Source organism: Cygnus olor, chromosome 11 (genome assembly GCF_009769625.2).
Source record: "Cygnus olor isolate bCygOlo1 chromosome 11, bCygOlo1.pri.v2, whole genome shotgun sequence".
In the NCBI taxonomy this organism is placed as follows: domain Eukaryota; kingdom Metazoa; phylum Chordata; class Aves; order Anseriformes; family Anatidae; genus Cygnus; species Cygnus olor.
The window spans coordinates 19,397,486-19,414,313 of NC_049179.1; the positions used below are offsets into that span (position 1 = coordinate 19,397,486).

The window sequence follows — 16,828 nt, forward strand, 5'->3', positions numbered from 1 at the left end:
TCAGCCTCCACCCCACCTCTCCACATGCCGAGCCTGGGACCTCAAAACCCCTCAAACTGTTGATTTCAGCCAACAACCTTCAGCTGTGTGGTATTTCTGCGGTGCAGAGTGTACAGCGTTGTTTAAAATGTTACCAGCCCCGCTCAGAAAACAGGCGAATTAATTCAGTGCATAGAACAAAGTGTGAGGTATTTGAGGTACCGAATAATAAGGCCTTGGTGCCTGGTTGAGCTTTTTGCAGCTTGGTCTGAGGAAGAACTCAGGCTCCCCTTCTGTGTGGAAGCACAGTTGTATCCAAAAAAACAAAAATTTAAAAAAAAAAGTGTGCTGGCCGAGAGGTTTTTCTTGCTGTTGTCTGGGGAAGGCCCATGAGCATATGCAAAACCCAACAGGACGGAGAGGCTATTTGAGAAAGGGAAAAGCCTGAACTCAAGAAGAATTTTCCAATAAACATTAATTCCTCCTTACAGAAATGCAATAGAGGAGAAAATAACCACGGGAAAAGTAATAGCCATAGAAAAATGGTCACCAGGAGCCCAGTAAGGCGCCTGATTTCCGATACGCATAAAGTGGCCGACCTGCATCATTCTCACCTGCATCTTACACAACTGGAAAAACAGTATTATCAGTAAAGCTGAAGCAATCTAATTTAATGCCAGTACACTGGAAAAGTACTGCAATGATCAACAAAGACAGCTGTTCATCGAGAACAGGTTATGAAAAAGCATCCCAGTTGGCTGAGGGACCTCCGTCTCCCACCTCAGTAAACACAGGAGTAAGGATGAGGGGTGTCGGTGAGCTCGGCTGCGAAGCTTGAGTTTACCACTTCCATTCAGACAGCAGTTTATTTTAAAGTTACCAATTCAGAATCTTCTAGTTCCTCTGTTGAAGTGAGTTGAAGTGACCACTGCACGACACAGAGAAGCAAGGTGATTTACCCCAGAAGTGGACTGCTCTCTTCCATAGCTGATAGTAGGTGTCTCAGAGTTGGTGCTTTGATATTGTAGTTTTTAATGGAAATCTCCTGCCCTCATACTGAGAATAATCTGTAGTAGCAGACAAAGGTATTGGCTTCAGAGATAGACCCAAATCTATACAATACTGTATAATCTTCTTAGGGTTGCAGGTATTAAACTGGATTGGCTATTCCTTCAGTAATATGTCCTTCACAACTGACCCTCTCTTGTATTAGAACTCTGTTGCAGAGGCATAGTGAAAATGGGATCATTTTCATCTGCCTCTCTCTGCACCAGCATCTCCCAAACGGCTGTTAAGTGTCAAAGAAGTTTCCAGCACTACGTTCAACCACTGGTATTTCTCATCCTTTTGGACAGCATCTTTGTAAGGTAAGCTGTGGAGGTTTGCATGATTGCTTGAGATCTCTTTTGACTGAGACAGTCCAACCAGTGAGAAAGGAGCTGATCAGGAGCTGACTTGTACGACATGATATTCTCTGGAAAAGAAGTGCTGAAGTTACAAAACTAGAGGAAAAAAGGGGCTGATGGTCAGGTATTGCTGAAAGGCTGGAGAGCTCGTAACAGTTCATCCTACCTTTGGTTACAGTTCTTGCAAAAGGTCTTTTAAGCAGCTTATTCCGGAGAGAAGTAAAACTGAGCATTTAAATAGGGGGATGCGTTCACATGTCTTCTGTTCCCTGTGTGTCTTTCTTTTCACTCTTTTATTTTTATTAGCAAGGGTTATTCTCTGTTAATGTGCAATTTGTGGTAAGTATTGCATTATTCAGTTCTGCCATATGCATGTTCATGTACTTTTTGCGTATCAAAAGCAAAGCTTATACCATCTATTTATCTAGGTACTCCCATGACCCTCTATTACTGTTGCCTTAGTGATCCTCCCAACTATTTAAAAGAAGATAATAATGCCTGTCTTGCAAGAAATTTAGGCTGATTACTTCACTGGGTGTTATGCAAGAGGGTAAGTGTGTGCTAACTTGCATGAAGAGCTTATCTGAGAATGGCTTACAAAACTGTGATTCACATCCAGCGCAAGAATAACATAACATTCCCACTCAGGGGAAAGAGAATCCATGAAGAGCAATATTCTAAGGTAAAACATCCAAGCAGTGCTGAAGGGTAAATTCTGTCCAGCCCCTAGTCACTGTCTCCATACTGTCACAGATGTAGGCTCTCTCACTCTGGCATTTATCATTTGTCTCTCTTTCAAAATGCTGCTCAAATAATTATGCAAGGTATGCTAATTATCCCCTAATAAAAGGTATGATTACAGTTCTACTTTGCCAGTTCTGTCTTCTACAGAAAGGCTTGAAAAGATGTAGTCATAGAAACAAATGGATGCTCAGCACCCCAAGTATTACTAGAACTGAGCCTTCCTCTTGCTTTTCTCAAACTAGAAGTAAAAGCTCACCATTTGCTTGGTTTGCATTCTGTGGGAGTCCAGGCTGGAGAGCCACAGAGCAGCATAGTTGGGAACTATCAAGTAGTTTTCATCCACTTGTTGAGGTTATTTAGGTGAATAACTGGTCTGTTTCGAGGGAGGTTTTAACAGCATGGGTTTTTCTTCAGAGCTTCTTTTCTAGCAGTTTAGAGTACAAGTAGGCTCCTTGACAGAAGCCATATCCTCCCTCCTGCAGAACGCTGTCCCGATTATTAATATTGCAGAATAACTAATGGACTCCAATGAAAACACAAACCTTAATAGCTACTGGATGTGAGCATTGGGTGGATCAGAAGTCAGCTCAGATTGGACTATCTCAGACAATTCCTGCCTTTATTAAGCTAGACCTATGATTATTAACCAGCATAGCCTCCAGCAGTAAAAAAATAAAAAGGTAGAAACTTGAATTTAGGTCTGACTTTACTTGTTTAGGTCCATTTCTCTTTATTGAAAAATAGAAAAGCACACGCTAGGATAATGTTACCTATATGGTAGGAGGTTGCAGTACTTTCTTTTTCACACTAGACCTTCTTTTGCAGGATTCTACACTTTGTGTCGTGCAGTTTCACTCCTGATGCTTAAGATCAGTTAGCAGCTCCAATGGTGGATATAAGTGCACGTTGCTGATCAAGAGAAGTCTTCAGTGGCTTCTGGACACAGACCTGATTTTTGAACCTTTAGGAAATGCATTTACCACGGAGAAGGCGGCTACAACGGAACCGAATCTTTTTCTTGCTTGCCATAGTGTTGCTCCTCTCTGTCTACCAGCTCCAGTTCAGCCCCCCTCCCCTTCCAGCACCGCACACAGCACCCCAACCCAAGGACCCTGTGAAAGTGACCTCCAGGGACCTCGCCAGCAACAAGACTGCCGTAACAGGCAACGTCACAGCAGCACCCAAAATAAGGCACTGTGTGTATGTGGATCCTGAGCCAACTGTGCCCATCACTACATCAGTGGGTACAACACCACAGCGAGAAAATGTCAGTGAAAGCTACCCAGATGAAAAGCCAGCATACGAGTCCAAAGGAGAATATCCCCAGGACCTATTCAGTGTGGAAGAACGCAGGCAAGGGTGGGTTGTACTTCACATCTTTGGCATGATGTATGTATTTGTGGCCTTGGCCATAGTGTGTGATGAGTATTTTGTCCCTGCTTTGGGAGTGATCACAGAGAAGTTGCAGATCTCTGAAGATGTGGCTGGAGCCACCTTCATGGCAGCAGGTGGATCAGCACCAGAACTCTTCACCTCCCTCATAGGTGTCTTCATCTCACACAGCAATGTGGGCATCGGTACCATTGTGGGCTCAGCAGTGTTTAATATCCTCTTTGTCATTGGCACCTGTGCCCTCTTCTCAAGGGAGATACTACACCTGACATGGTGGCCTTTATTTAGAGACATCTCATTCTACATTGTAGACTTACTGATGCTCATCCTGTTTTTCCTAGACAGTGTCATTGATTGGTGGGAAAGCCTCCTTTTACTGACTGCCTATGCCACATATGTGTTCACTATGAAACACAACGTGTACCTAGAGCAATGGGTGAAGCAGGAGCTGAACAAGAAGCTAAATGCTGTGCAGGCAGCATCAGCAGAGCATATGCGGAAGGTTGGTGTCCTTATTGTTCAAAGGGCAAGTTGGAAATAATTCATTCTATCATAAAACACAATGAAAATCTGCATCTCCTTAACAAAGCGCATACTCAAACAGAACAGGCTCCCTTGAGTCTGCCTGTACACTTCTCCTCTGTCCATTCCCCCTGCTCCTACTCCTACTGCATCTTTGTCCTCTTGACCGGTGCTACTGCCAGCTGTGGAGCAGGGACTGCTAGATTTCAAACTGTCCTCTGGCATTGGCATGGTTTACCAGGCACATGCATGCCACCGGCGCTCAAGCATGTTTTGTCGCTTCTGGTCTTGACACTCCCTTCACATAATTAAAGGAATGGAAGGAAGAGGGGTGAGGATAGCTGAAGGTGTGCAGAACAGGGAAAGTGCCTTTCTTTCCTCCTCCTGGTCTGGCTTTTGGCCAGGGTTTGTGGCTGGGAGTCCTGAGAGTTCGTGTGTTACATTCCAGCGGGATGCACATGCGAAATACTGCAGCCATACACATGCGTATCACAGATCACCACAAATTGTGCCCAGCCCTTCAGACTCAAGGAAACAAACTCTCGTACTTTAAGTTTACAGAGAATTCACACTAGCGTAGAGGAGCATGACGCAGAGCTGCTGGGGGTAACCCTTGGGAAAAATTAGTTGCTTATACGGAAGGTAATGCTGATCACAGGAAAAAGACACCCCTGTGCACCTTCAATCTGCCTCAGCCGGAAAATGAGTCAGGATATAGGTGTTTGGGGATGAAGTCTGGGGCTGTGTACATCTCCGGGAATCAGAAGGTAGAGGCCATTTGGGACCATCAATGGGATACCCGCATCCTCACCGAGGAGCTGTAGGCAGAATCCTGCCTCTCTCAGTGGCCACGTGGCTTTTGTCTCTTTCAGTAGCATCCATAGCCATTTGTATTAGCCTTCCCACTTTCTCACAGACACTGGCCTGATGAGCTATCATTAGATCCTGTAAGAGCAGGTGAAGCAGTAACAGCATTCAATCCTTTCTCTTCTTTTTGCATGCAGAAAAGCAGTGGGGCAGTTGCAGATGATGGAACAAAGAAGCCAGCAGACGGAAAGAAGCTGCAGGTAGGTCTAGGCAACTTAGCTGGGAAAGGAAGCCATATTTTGAGCCCCTCCCCATGTCAGGTTGTGAATAAAGGTATCATTTTCTGTATCAAAAAACCTGGACCAGATCCTACTTCATGCAAAGAACGAGCCACGTTTGGCGCAGCATCCTCAGCTTAATTAAGAGGACAGCTGGCTGAGTTGTGTCCTCAAAGGAATTTTCAAAAAACTACGAGACATCTCAGATTGCCCAAGTGGATTTGACTAGCAGAGTGCTATTAGTTCTACACTTTAAACAGGGTAAAACAGGCATAGAGGAATTCAGAGCATAACTTTTCTGACCTGGTTTTGTAGCTGATTTTCCTTCTGGGCTCCCAGAGCAGAGGCTGGTAGCATCTGTCCTTCCCCACAGCAAGTACTGAAAGGTTCCTACTGTTCCCAGGGTTGGGAGATCAGCCTCTGCGTAAATGCGTCCCCTGCACAGAGCAAAGCCAAGAGTTAAGGTTTTGAGGAGAAAACCGCTATTGACTGCTGCGTTGTACCTTTCCGTAGCCTACATCGGCCTTACAGCGAGGCAGCAGCTCAGCCTCCCTGCACAACTCTCAAATGCGCAGCACCATCTTCCAACTCATGATCCACACCCTGGACCCCCTGGCAGGAGGTGAGTGAGTGCTCCCCATCTGAGGGACTTCATTTTGCAGCCCTGATCACAGAGCAGTTTAACCTGGGGCCATGTCTTTTACTGGTGGAAGGCAGCACCACTGAACATAAAACAGTGAAATTAACTGGAGGCTGGGCCTCTACTTTTTGTCTCATCATATTTCCCAGTACACCCCAAGCAGTCACATCTCTTGAACAGGCACAGGGTATCAAGCACCTCTTTAGGAAGCCTGTTCCAACTGTTTGACCAGAGGTGAAGAGAAAGGTTTCCCTGCCCTTGGAAAGATGGAACTAGATGATTTTTAAGGTCCCTTTTGACCCAAACCATTCTATGATTCTACCCAGAGCACTTCGCAGGCGATGGGCCAACTGCCCACGGCCCAAGAGCTGATCAGCTCAGGACTGAGAGACACCTTTTAAACTGCCCAGGGTGCAGAGGAGCCACATCTCCAGACATACTCAGAGTCTTTGTACACAAATCTTAAACATGCTGACCTGTATCAACTTTAATCCAAACACAGGGTGGAGGTTCATTTAACAAAAAATGCTAAAGAAAGTTAAAAAAGGCATTTTTTTTAGGTTTTCTTTCCTAGCTCAGCACATGCCTTGTCCCTCCTCTGCCCTACTTGTTCTAAAGAGATTATCTGCTGTCCATTCAAAGAGAGATTGAAGCTAAGCAGATAAATGTCTCTCGTGTCTATTGGTGAGGTTACAAAAAGGACTCTCCAGATCAAAATCGCAGCAGCATGAACTGACAGAGGGAACAAAGGAGGCTTTATAAGGTCAACAAGAAAGAAAAGTGTCCGCTTCGACAGATTTTAGTGAAGGCACCTATCAAATTACTAATCATAGCCTAACAAGAGCCAGACTCACCAGGGTTTGCTGTACTGCCTCCCATCCTGCTCCCCGCAAAATGGTGGAACCAAGAGCACAGGGATAAAACCAAAAACCTGTGAGAGGACATGCCATTTGATTTAGCATCAGAGAGTGCCAGACCTGAGGGACTGCTGCCACTCAGAGACCCGCCAACACCTTAACTTTCCTGCACCTCTACATGCCTTTGTGCAGCCCCAGGCCTGCGCACACTTGGCTTTCTGGTTGGGGCTGGTGTCCTCAGCTCAGTGAAACCCTCGGACCTCAGCAGGAGTTGCAGGGACCCAAAAGTGCTAGCCCAGACCAAGGAGAGTGCTACAGCACTGCCCCAGCCAGCTTTTCTTTGAAAAGCCAGGCTTTTCAATGGCTGCAGTGCCATGACTTGTGAAGACTGAATAACTGGGGCTAGGGGGTGGTTTGGATCTTCCCTCTGAAAGAAAACTTCCCCTCTCATTTCAGCCAGGCAGGCTTTGAGTTACTATCTCTATGTGCTGCAGCCACTAGATGGTAGAGTGACCTTACGTACCTACGCAACTCTCATAACAACAGCGAGGATGGGCTACAGTCTCTCCAAAAGGCTGTTTTTCCTTAGACTCTGCTATAATAATGCCACCAAGTTAACCTCTGCCCCAGGTGTATGCCTGTTCCACTCAGCTCTGCTGAAACAGACACAGCTCCTTAGAAAAGGTAATGATAAAGAAAGTTACCGATATTACAACAGCACAGCTCTCAAAATCAAGCTCCCAGTGTCCCAGGTACTGTGTATCTTGGAGGAGACACTCCTTGATCTGTTAAATTCATACCTGAAGAAAAGGTAATCCAGAGAAAAAGAACCATTTCTGAATAAACTGAGCCACCTAAGTGCCTTCAGGATCTTTGCCAAAATGATGAAGTGAGTCCCCCAGGGTGATTCTGAAAAGGATTTGACCCTGCCAAGGTGTTTCACGACTGCAAGCACAGCCTTTGTGTTAATATTACTGCAGCCCTTCGGTGCCCTCAGGACAGCTGGGTGCCTGGTTCCCATTGATCACCCATAAAGTTCTTCTCTTTGCGGCACGTACGGAACAGTCTGTACCAGACACATTTCTGTAATTAGGTTCCAGTATAAAAGATGATCCCAAAGCAATCTATCTGTCCTCGAGGGTCCTTGTTCCTTCTTGCCAAAGCCTGTAGCATCAGCACTTAGAGGCTGTGGTAAAAAACACTCTACAAAACAAAAAGGTTGCCAACTGTTTCTCAGCAGTTCCTAACTTAACCTACTGCAAGTAGGATCTCTCTAGGGCTTCCTTTCTTATGCTGCAGTTGCATTTTACTTGGGCAGCACAGAAGCTGTTTCAGAGCAGCAAGAATAAAAAAATTGTGTGTTAAACTGACAGCACTGGGCCTCCAAAACCGACTTCCAGAGGCAGAGGACTTAGAATTAAGTAGAAATATAATTTTTTTTCACTGTTCCTAATGCAACACCCATTGTGAAACAGAATTTCTCATTTGATCAATGGATTAAGTTCAGAATGTTTGTCATTTCTTTTTGTATTAGGAAAGGATCATTATTTAAGTCCTTTGCCTACAGAAGATCAGGTGTTTTGCATTAGAAGTTTTAACATTTACATTGCATTCTGAACTACATTTTTGACCGAAGTTTATGTTTTAAAGGTACCACTTTTCAAATTAGTAATTTCCAGCAACTTTGGTCTTTTCCTTACTTTCTCTGAAAGCGTGTAGAAGCAGAGCTTGAGTTCTTTTCAAGATCTCCTGGCTAGACACCAGAGGGAACTGTTGAGGAACAAAAGGGAACAAGGATTTTGGAAACACTGAGGGACCCTCTCATTTCTGAACCTCCAGCCTTACTATCAGATTATTCTTTACACCCTACAGTCAAACAGAGATGATGACAGAAACCTGCTTTTACTTTTGAATGAAGGCAAAGGGTTCAGCAGCAATGCTGTTAGAACTCTAACTCTCAGTATGTCCCACTTAAAGAGCTAATAGTTTTGGAAAGTACACTAGAATAAAGCAGCAGGCAGTGTTGCAGGCCAGAGTTGAGCTCAAAAACTGAAGGCAGCTACAGTTTCTCCTTGCTTCTTTACCATTCAGTCACTTGTTTTAAGATGGAGAAACATGATACAAAGGGCCAAAAGGAATCATGAGATTAAAAGTATTTTTTTTACTTGTACTTTTAGGGCAGCAGAATCCCCCAGCTTCATGCCAAATTTTAAAGAAAAAATCCTCTCCATCATCCACGGTGTAAGTTAGTCCTGTTGGATTAAATATTAGAGCCAAAGAATTAAATACAAGAGCCAAATTCAAGGCAGAAGCGCAGCTGCAACCCCAAGTACAGGCTGGGTGCTGCCAATCCATAGGGCAGAAACCTGCCTGGAGGCCATCTCAGGGCTTCTGGACATAGGCATGCCCTGTGTGACGGGCTCTCAGACCAGGTGGCACAGTTATCAGCAGAGCAAATACTTAAAAACCAGCACCAAAAGGCAGCTGGAGGCCCACCAGTGCAGCAGCTGGGCGGACTTTGAAGCACGCAGCATGAACCCGATGGAGCTTGAAGAGAGATCCCCCCCTATAAACCAGCTCCTGGAAGCTGACAGCACCCAGACAGCGCCTCTCCGGTGAGGAAGTCATGCGCAGGGACTGCCCTGGTCATTGAGAGGGCAGCTTGGCACACGCACCACAGGACCACAAACACTGGCAGTGCCCTCAAAATGCTCGGCCGTGACAGGAGCTGTGGCTGCGCCAGCGGGCTGAGGTCCCTGGCTGCTGAAACTGCAAGCACGCTGCCTGCTCGGCAGAGCTGGGCTAATCCCCAGCGCTAGCAGGGGCTGAGCTGACAGATATCCTTCCTCCCCATGCTGACCTGCAGATCTGGCCAGCTTATAGCCAGCTCTTCCTCCAATCTCGGTACATCCTGCACAGAAAGTGTGTCAGAGGAATTAACACCTTTTTAAATGAGGCTGATCTCACGCGAACTGGATAGTGCCCTGGACCTAAGCTGTTTATCCTGACAGAGGGATTCTGCTCACAGGCTCCGCTCAGGTCAGTGCTCACAGCCTGCGGCCCAGGTGAGGGCAGGGAGCCAGGAGCTTGAATTTATGTAACCTCTTTCAGGCTGGGCCTGACCGCCCTGACCCTGCTGACAGAAGCTTTTGTGACAGCTTCTGGGAGAAGCTGAACAGAGAAAGAGTGTTTTCCAGTGGTTAGAGGGGACTGGGAGCAGAAGGTCACCTCTTCGTTGCCTCTCATAGCTTGTGCTTAGCAGCAGCTGAGAGTGAGAATGAAGCAAAATGTTTCATATTCCCTCTGTTACGCTTCAATAGCAAATGGAAGCGGAGAGTTGGGCTCCTTGGTCCCAGATACCCTTTTAAAGGAGCTCATCCTTTTACCTCTCTCCAGCGATTCCAATTTTTGTTGGAAATCCAAGCTGGTGACACGTATTTCTGTCAGGGAATCACACCAGAATAAGACTCATCCCCAGAGGCCTTAATGTCAGTGACAGTTACAGGACATGTATCCAAAATCCACTGATTTTCACAAGGTTCAACTCAGAACCGTAGATCTTCCTGCATGGCTTGGACCTGCTACTTCTATTAACTCAGTATCATGGCAATGAATGAAATGACAGGGCTATGCCCTTGAGGTAAATGACACCACCACATTCTGGTCGCACAGTCAACAGTACGGTAGATTAACTCAGCGTGATAAACTTTCAGAGGAAATTAACTTGCAGCCCCCCCGCAAGCCAGGCAAAACTTCTTGTGCCTATCCATGTACAAACTCTGTGACCCTCAGTTTAGTCACAGGGTAGGCAGCTCAGCAGAGGATAAAGCTTAGAGCAAAGTGAGACTTGCTCGCTTTCAGTGAGAGTAGGAGTTAAGACATTTGAATGCAACATCTAACTGTGGAGAAAAACAGCTTCAAAGTTTTCTGTAAAACAATAATAAAGCAGCTCAGCTGAGCAGAGCATTCTTTTTAATAAAAAAAAAAAAAGTCCTCAGCAGTTCCAGAAACACAGGACTGGACACTGCTCTGGTGAAAATAATCTCTTGGAAAACGATCTCTCTCTTTGCAGGATAGTCTGGGCCGTGTTGAAACTGAATACCAGGAACTCAGGTTAAGCTCCAAGTCTCTCTGACAGGGAAGACATTCCCATATATTTTGAAATAGCATTTTCCAAAAACTGGAACATAAAAGAATTTTCTTTTCCCTTACCATCAAGTTGCCAGGCTGCAAGCAGCACAGTAAAGCCTCTTCAACAGCCACATGGCAGAAAGAAGGTGTCATTTTTAGCTTGTACATAATCGAGCCTGAACAAAGTCATCAGCCCTTTGGGAACAAAATTATATTGCACTGAAACTCCTCCTCCCTCTGCATTTGTTTCCTGAAAAGTGCAGATATCCTCTGTATTACTGAACTGAAAAGGATTTCATCTTCCCTCTAGATCCTCTTTTAAATATGAGTGTATTAGTTACATATCAAATCACTGGCATAATTACTGTAGTACTAAGCATTTAAATAAAACAGTTGCCGTCAACTAGCAGCAGTCAAAACCTTAGGGGCACAGCTAGAAAGATAACTCAAATTCAGTGTTGACTGCAAACCACGTATGAGGAACAAGGCAAGAATGTGCATACATTGTCGGGGAGGAGGCAGGTGAGGAGGGGCTTGCGTAGTTGTCAGCTACTGACAAATGCATCTTTCTCATTCACAGCAAAATTTAAAGATAGGGTTGACATCCTGAGCAACATAGCCAAAGCCAAGGTGGACTCTCTGGCTGGGCAAGGATCAAAATCAGAAGGTGAGTGCGAGAAAGGTCAGTGCTGCTTGCCTTGTTGCACTGTAATCCCACACATTCCCAGCTCTCAACACCCAAGGGCTGGCAAAGAAACGCTACAGTATGACAGATTTTATTCCTGATCACAGGTGGCTGCTGTAATAATGCAGCAGAAATCAACTGATGTACACTAACAGTGGACAATAAAAGCCATCCCCACAGGAGTGGCTAGGGAGGTAGGATCCAAACAGAAAATGCTGTGAGGATGTAGTGTAAACTGCAACCAGAAGGGTGGAAGAGGGGAAATCAGACCATTGCAGACAGCATTTGGGTGTTGCTGTGCTGCTCATTTTTGGTAGACCCTGCAAATGAGGTGTTCTTTAAAACAAAGTACTTTCATTCTAGCCTGGAAATTAGGCACACTTGCAGAAAAGCGCAGAAGGGCACAGAAGACTCTTCCACAGAGAAAAATCCACGCTGACTTCGCCTAAAGCAGTTCTAAGGGTCTGTGCATCCTGACTTCAGATAGTTCTTGCTTTTTCTATTTCACTACTGATACAGATGCTTTCTGAGCTGATTAGGCAAGAGCTGGCCTATGCTACAATGTGGATCCGCACTGTTAGCGAGGCTGGATATTCAGAAAAATAAGCAAAATTTTGTGTGGAAGGTCCACCTCCAGAAGCTCACTGCTGCAATACAAGAGTCACCTGTGTACCTAACAACACTGGGCATCACCCATGTGAATGAGAACAAACAAGAAAAGAAACAAAACAAATTCTTTGTGCAAGTTATCAGCACCACATCAACTCCATTGGATCACGAGTCAGAGTCAGGCCCTCCCTCTCACCTCTGCTGTGTATGATCCATATTTCTACACTGCTCTCTGTGGTTTCTGCATTCCTCTTGGCTTTGCGGGTTAAGAAAGGAACAGCACAGAGGATGTTGCATTTATTTCCTTGTATGTGTCAGCACTTTTCTATTGGTATTTGAATATGTACCAAATGATCAGGGACTGAAGTCTGGTAGCACGTAACAGTCATTTCTCAGAAGCATCAGAGAGCATCAGTTCCCCAGAGAACACCATGCTCTAATAGAGAAAAGGGGAAACAAAACTTTACATCTTTCTGGCTTGTAAGGATGGCTCTGATAAAGTCTTCAGAATCCAGACTGAAACCAAGAAACACTGTTCATATGGAGATCAGATAATTAGCGTTTCCTTGTTGTTATACATGTGCCTCGTGCAGCAGTTTCAGAGCACTACGTTGATGCTCCTATGATTTTCTATACCAGGTTGGCCAGATTCTGCCCTGCTTTTACAAATGACAATTCACAGTAGACAGAGAAAACAGAAAGCATAAGCCACCAGACTAGGTTTAACATGAAATACCACACGTTTTTGTAGTAAACACGAACCTACCTGCTGACACAGGAGGTGACCACCGGCTGCTGCCATGACTGAAAATGTTATTCCTTCTTATCACCTTTAGCAGAAGAGGACAAGCAGGCACAATTACCGAAGACCGTTCAGGTAACTCCTGCCAGTGACTCTGAACCCAGCAAAGACAAACAGAAGGCGGACGCACCACAGGATGGGCAGGTATTTGAAGAAGGATCATAGGCAATAAGTAACCAGTCCAGACCAAGCTTCATGTAGGCACTTCCGTTTCTCTCTCTCTCTCGAGCTTTTGGGATACAAACCAATGCATTTCCCATAATTAGCAACTATAGACAGACTACGTGCAGTGACGAGGTATAGCGAGGAGTTGGTTTAAACATTAAGGCTTAGGACCAAAGACAAATCAGGTCTAAAACATGACACCAACTGCTCCTATATAGCATTTTCTCCTCAGTTGACTCCTCTGAGGTCAGAGGGCTACTCCAAGATAAGGCAAGATCAATAACTGCCTGTACTGTGTACATCAGCATGCCTTCGTGTTTTGTTTCCCTAATCCTTCCTTTCAGTTGAGGAAATTTGGCTGTTCTGATGAGGAAAGGTTTTCAAAGACAGACAGTAAATGTTCCACTTGTGCCAAAATCCTGCCTGAAAGTTCATTCTAGTTGACTTACACAAAGTAGTTAACATGATCACAAGTCCTCTCGTCACCTAGAGGCATCTCCACCAAGATAGGCTATACCTGGATATTGTCCTACAATAACAAGATGTGGGCTGTGGTTGCCATCAGCCACGTTACAAACGTGACCTCTGCCATGGCAAGGCTATGGTGAATAAATGCTGCGCAGCTCCTTGGTAGTGTTAGTGTGAGAGCATATTGGCTTTTTTTTTCCCCCAACCTACAGCCCTCTTCGGACAGCGATAACTCAGAAGACAGCAGCTCTGAGAGTGAGGATGACAGCGATGATGACAGCACAGACGATGAAGAAAACGATGAGCCATTATCTCTCGAATGGCCAGAAACTAGGAAAAAACAAGCAATTTACCTTTTCCTCTTTCCCATTGTCTTCCCTCTCTGGAGCACTATGCCTGATGTTAGAAACCCGGTAAGAATCTATCATTCTTCTGCTGCTGGATTCATTAACCAAACTATAGATTTCCTCTCAGCAAGAACCCTCAGTTCTATTTTTCTGTCAAGAGTCTTTGTATGCTTGAATGGCTGTTAATGCTTCAGAGAGTGGGGCAAGAGCCCCGGATGCAGCGCAGCATAGTTCCAGATACTTAATTTAATAACCCACAAGTGACCAGCAACTATCAGTCATATAATCAAGATGACAAAAAAAAAAAAAAATCAGAAACCACCAACAAATACAGAGACCAGGGTCCACATTAAAACAATTGATTGCAACGAAGTACTTCAGGTGATTAGTTTTAATTGAGGATTGTTAACTTCTCTGAAACTTCTCCGTGTTTTTCTTTTCAAACTTGGTTTTAACAGGATTCAAAGAAATTCTTTGTCATCACGTTTTTCGGATCCATCATCTGGATTGCAGTATTCTCCTACCTTATGGTGTGGTGGGCTCATCAGGTGAGGGGTTTATTTTCTGTCTGCAAACAAGACCATTTCAAAACAAGTAGACGGAAAGATAAGGAACAGTGTGTGTCTGTGGCATTTTATCTGATGAACTAGGGCTGCAGTCATCCATTAAAACAGTAGAAAATTTGTCAAAACCCAGAAGGGAATTTTCAATTTCATTCTTCTTGATTTGACAGAGTTCTTTTTCAAGAGCTTCCAAGGGAATTTGTGCATCAGTGAAAGGAAAAGTGCCACCAAGATTTATCTTAATACTTCCTTTTCATTGATGAATGCGTTTGTGCAGAACAAAATTATCCCTTACTTAATTAAAATTCTAGGGTAATACAGGTTCTGATTCTGAAGGCTGTTAAGTTATCTCAACTCCCATTCCCTTAATATTCACCTGTTCTATAAAACAGATTTTTATATCTTGTAGATTCAATTTGTATTAAGTGATCTATTGCACATTCAAAGCATAGTTGATCAACCCATAAATCCAAAGACCATCATTTCCCAAAGCTCTTGGATCATACATAACCAATGTTAAATTTGGAGTAGGAAAGGCAGAATACATCCAGAAGAGGCAAACCTAGGACGGGATCATGTTGCGCTGTATCTAGCTTTACCTCCCTTGGTCTTGGCAACAGTGTGATCAAATGATCACTGTGATCTACATTATAGAGCAAGACTGAGATCAACACACCTTATAAAATGTAACTTTTCATCCTATAAACCAGAAAAAATGCTACCATAGTTAAGGGGATGAGAAGTATTTCAACTCAAATATGGCACAAAACCTGGAAGGCTGAACAGAGCAATTAAATTCTGCCTTCCAAAACTAACAGCCATACTCTGTTACTGTCCTATTAGGTTGGTGAAACAATTGGAATATCGGAGGAAATTATGGGGTTAACCATACTGGCAGCAGGAACATCAATCCCTGACCTTATCACCAGTGTCATTGTCGCACGGAAAGGCTTAGGAGACATGGCTGTCTCCAGCTCTGTAGGCAGCAATATCTTTGATATCACTGTTGGGTGAGTATTAGTTCAGTGATAAAATACGTTTTTTTTTGTTTGTTTTGTTTCTAAAATACAAATATGCTGTTTTTATTCCAAGCAAGGTCTTAGTTTGTTTTATCTGCACTAAATGAAGTGCAGCTGGACAATCAGTTACATGTATTTATTTTTTACTTTTTGAAAACCTAACCAAGCCAGGAAAGACAGGTTTTTGTAACTTACTGCAGAGTGAATATTAAATTTGCAGATAGTTTAGGTCATTGCTCTACAGCTTAAAATAATGTTACGTAGCTTGAAATGGCACTACCATCCTCGCCAAACTCTGAATCAGCAAATTACTGATTTTTCAGGACAAAATACAACTAATCTTTGGCTAATGTCAAAGATTTACAGGCAGGATACTCATCCAGTCACTCAGAGGCATTCAGATTCTATGCAATCAAGGCTCAGTATCTGTGCCTCTTTCATCAATAAAGCATCAAGACTGGATCTGTGTCTGCATCTTTCATCAATAACGCATCAGGACTTACTCTTTCATGAGAGCATGCAGACACACTTATTTCACAGTTATTATTTTAAAAACCCTTTTAGATTCTTGGATTGCATTATGATAGTGCATGTATTATCCAAATGCAATTTTTCCACGCCAACATCATCAGATTCATGCTGAGTTATACCGAATGCAATCATGCATTGTTTTTCCCCTGTAAAACTTTAGAAAAATTGCTTATTTATAATGCAGAAAACAATCTATCTTCAAACATTTATTTCAATTACTTTTCCTTTACTTGCAGCTTGCCAGTTCCTTGGTTTCTTTATTCAGTCTTCAACGGATTCAGTCCAGTTGCAGTTAGTAGCAATGGTTTGTTTTGTGCAATTGTTCTCCTTTTTCTGATGCTCCTATTTGTGATCATCTCAATTGCTGCGTGTAGGTGGAAAATGAACAAAATACTTGGGCTCACTATGTTTGCTCTTTACTTCGTGTTTTTAATCATCAGCGTGATGTTAGAAGACAGGATAATATCCTGCCCAGTATCTGTATGACATCTGGACACTTCAATGTGTGTGTAAGCATACATCTAAAAATCAAAAGGGGTTCAAGGTAGCTATTGTTCTACTGAATCAAAGCAACCTGAATTATAACGAATTTACTGAGATTAAAATATCTTTAACATACTAAAAAAAAATCTCGAGTGGTTTGTCTGCCTCTACTATTTTTCTTTAGGATAAGAAAAAGACCAGATAATAAAATAACCAGTACCAAATCACATACGTGTTTAGGCACTCCTGTAAAGGCTGGTATGATATCGATGCATCAAGTTTTCAGTGTGGCTGATCCCCTTAAGCTAATGGAGCTGATTTTCAGCATAGAATGTTTACTCATTAAAATGGTATTTTCAGAATCACACTCTGTTTTATCTAATAAACTGCTTAAACTCAA

The 16,828-nt window shown here is 43.7% G+C and overlaps 1 protein-coding gene across 2 annotated transcripts; it reads left to right on the forward strand.

Annotated features, from left to right (window-relative positions):
• Positions 1-66: 66 nt before the first annotated feature.
• On the forward strand, positions 67-16,545 carry SLC24A1 (solute carrier family 24 member 1). Of its 2 annotated transcripts, none has more exons than XM_040569690.1 (10): positions 67-1,346; positions 2,955-4,023; positions 5,048-5,110; positions 5,642-5,750; positions 11,337-11,423; positions 12,887-12,996; positions 13,698-13,898; positions 14,291-14,380; positions 15,239-15,405; positions 16,182-16,545. In XM_040569690.1, exons 2-10 carry the CDS (start codon positions 3,100-3,102, stop codon positions 16,429-16,431), a joined length of 2,001 nt encoding a protein of 666 aa, XP_040425624.1. In that variant the 5' UTR covers positions 67-1,346; positions 2,955-3,099; the 3' UTR covers positions 16,432-16,545. The 2 variants fall into 2 exon arrangements, with proteins under 2 accessions (XP_040425624.1, XP_040425625.1); XM_040569691.1 differs by having other exon boundaries at positions 12,890-12,996.
• The last annotated feature ends 283 nt before the right edge of the window (positions 16,546-16,828 follow it).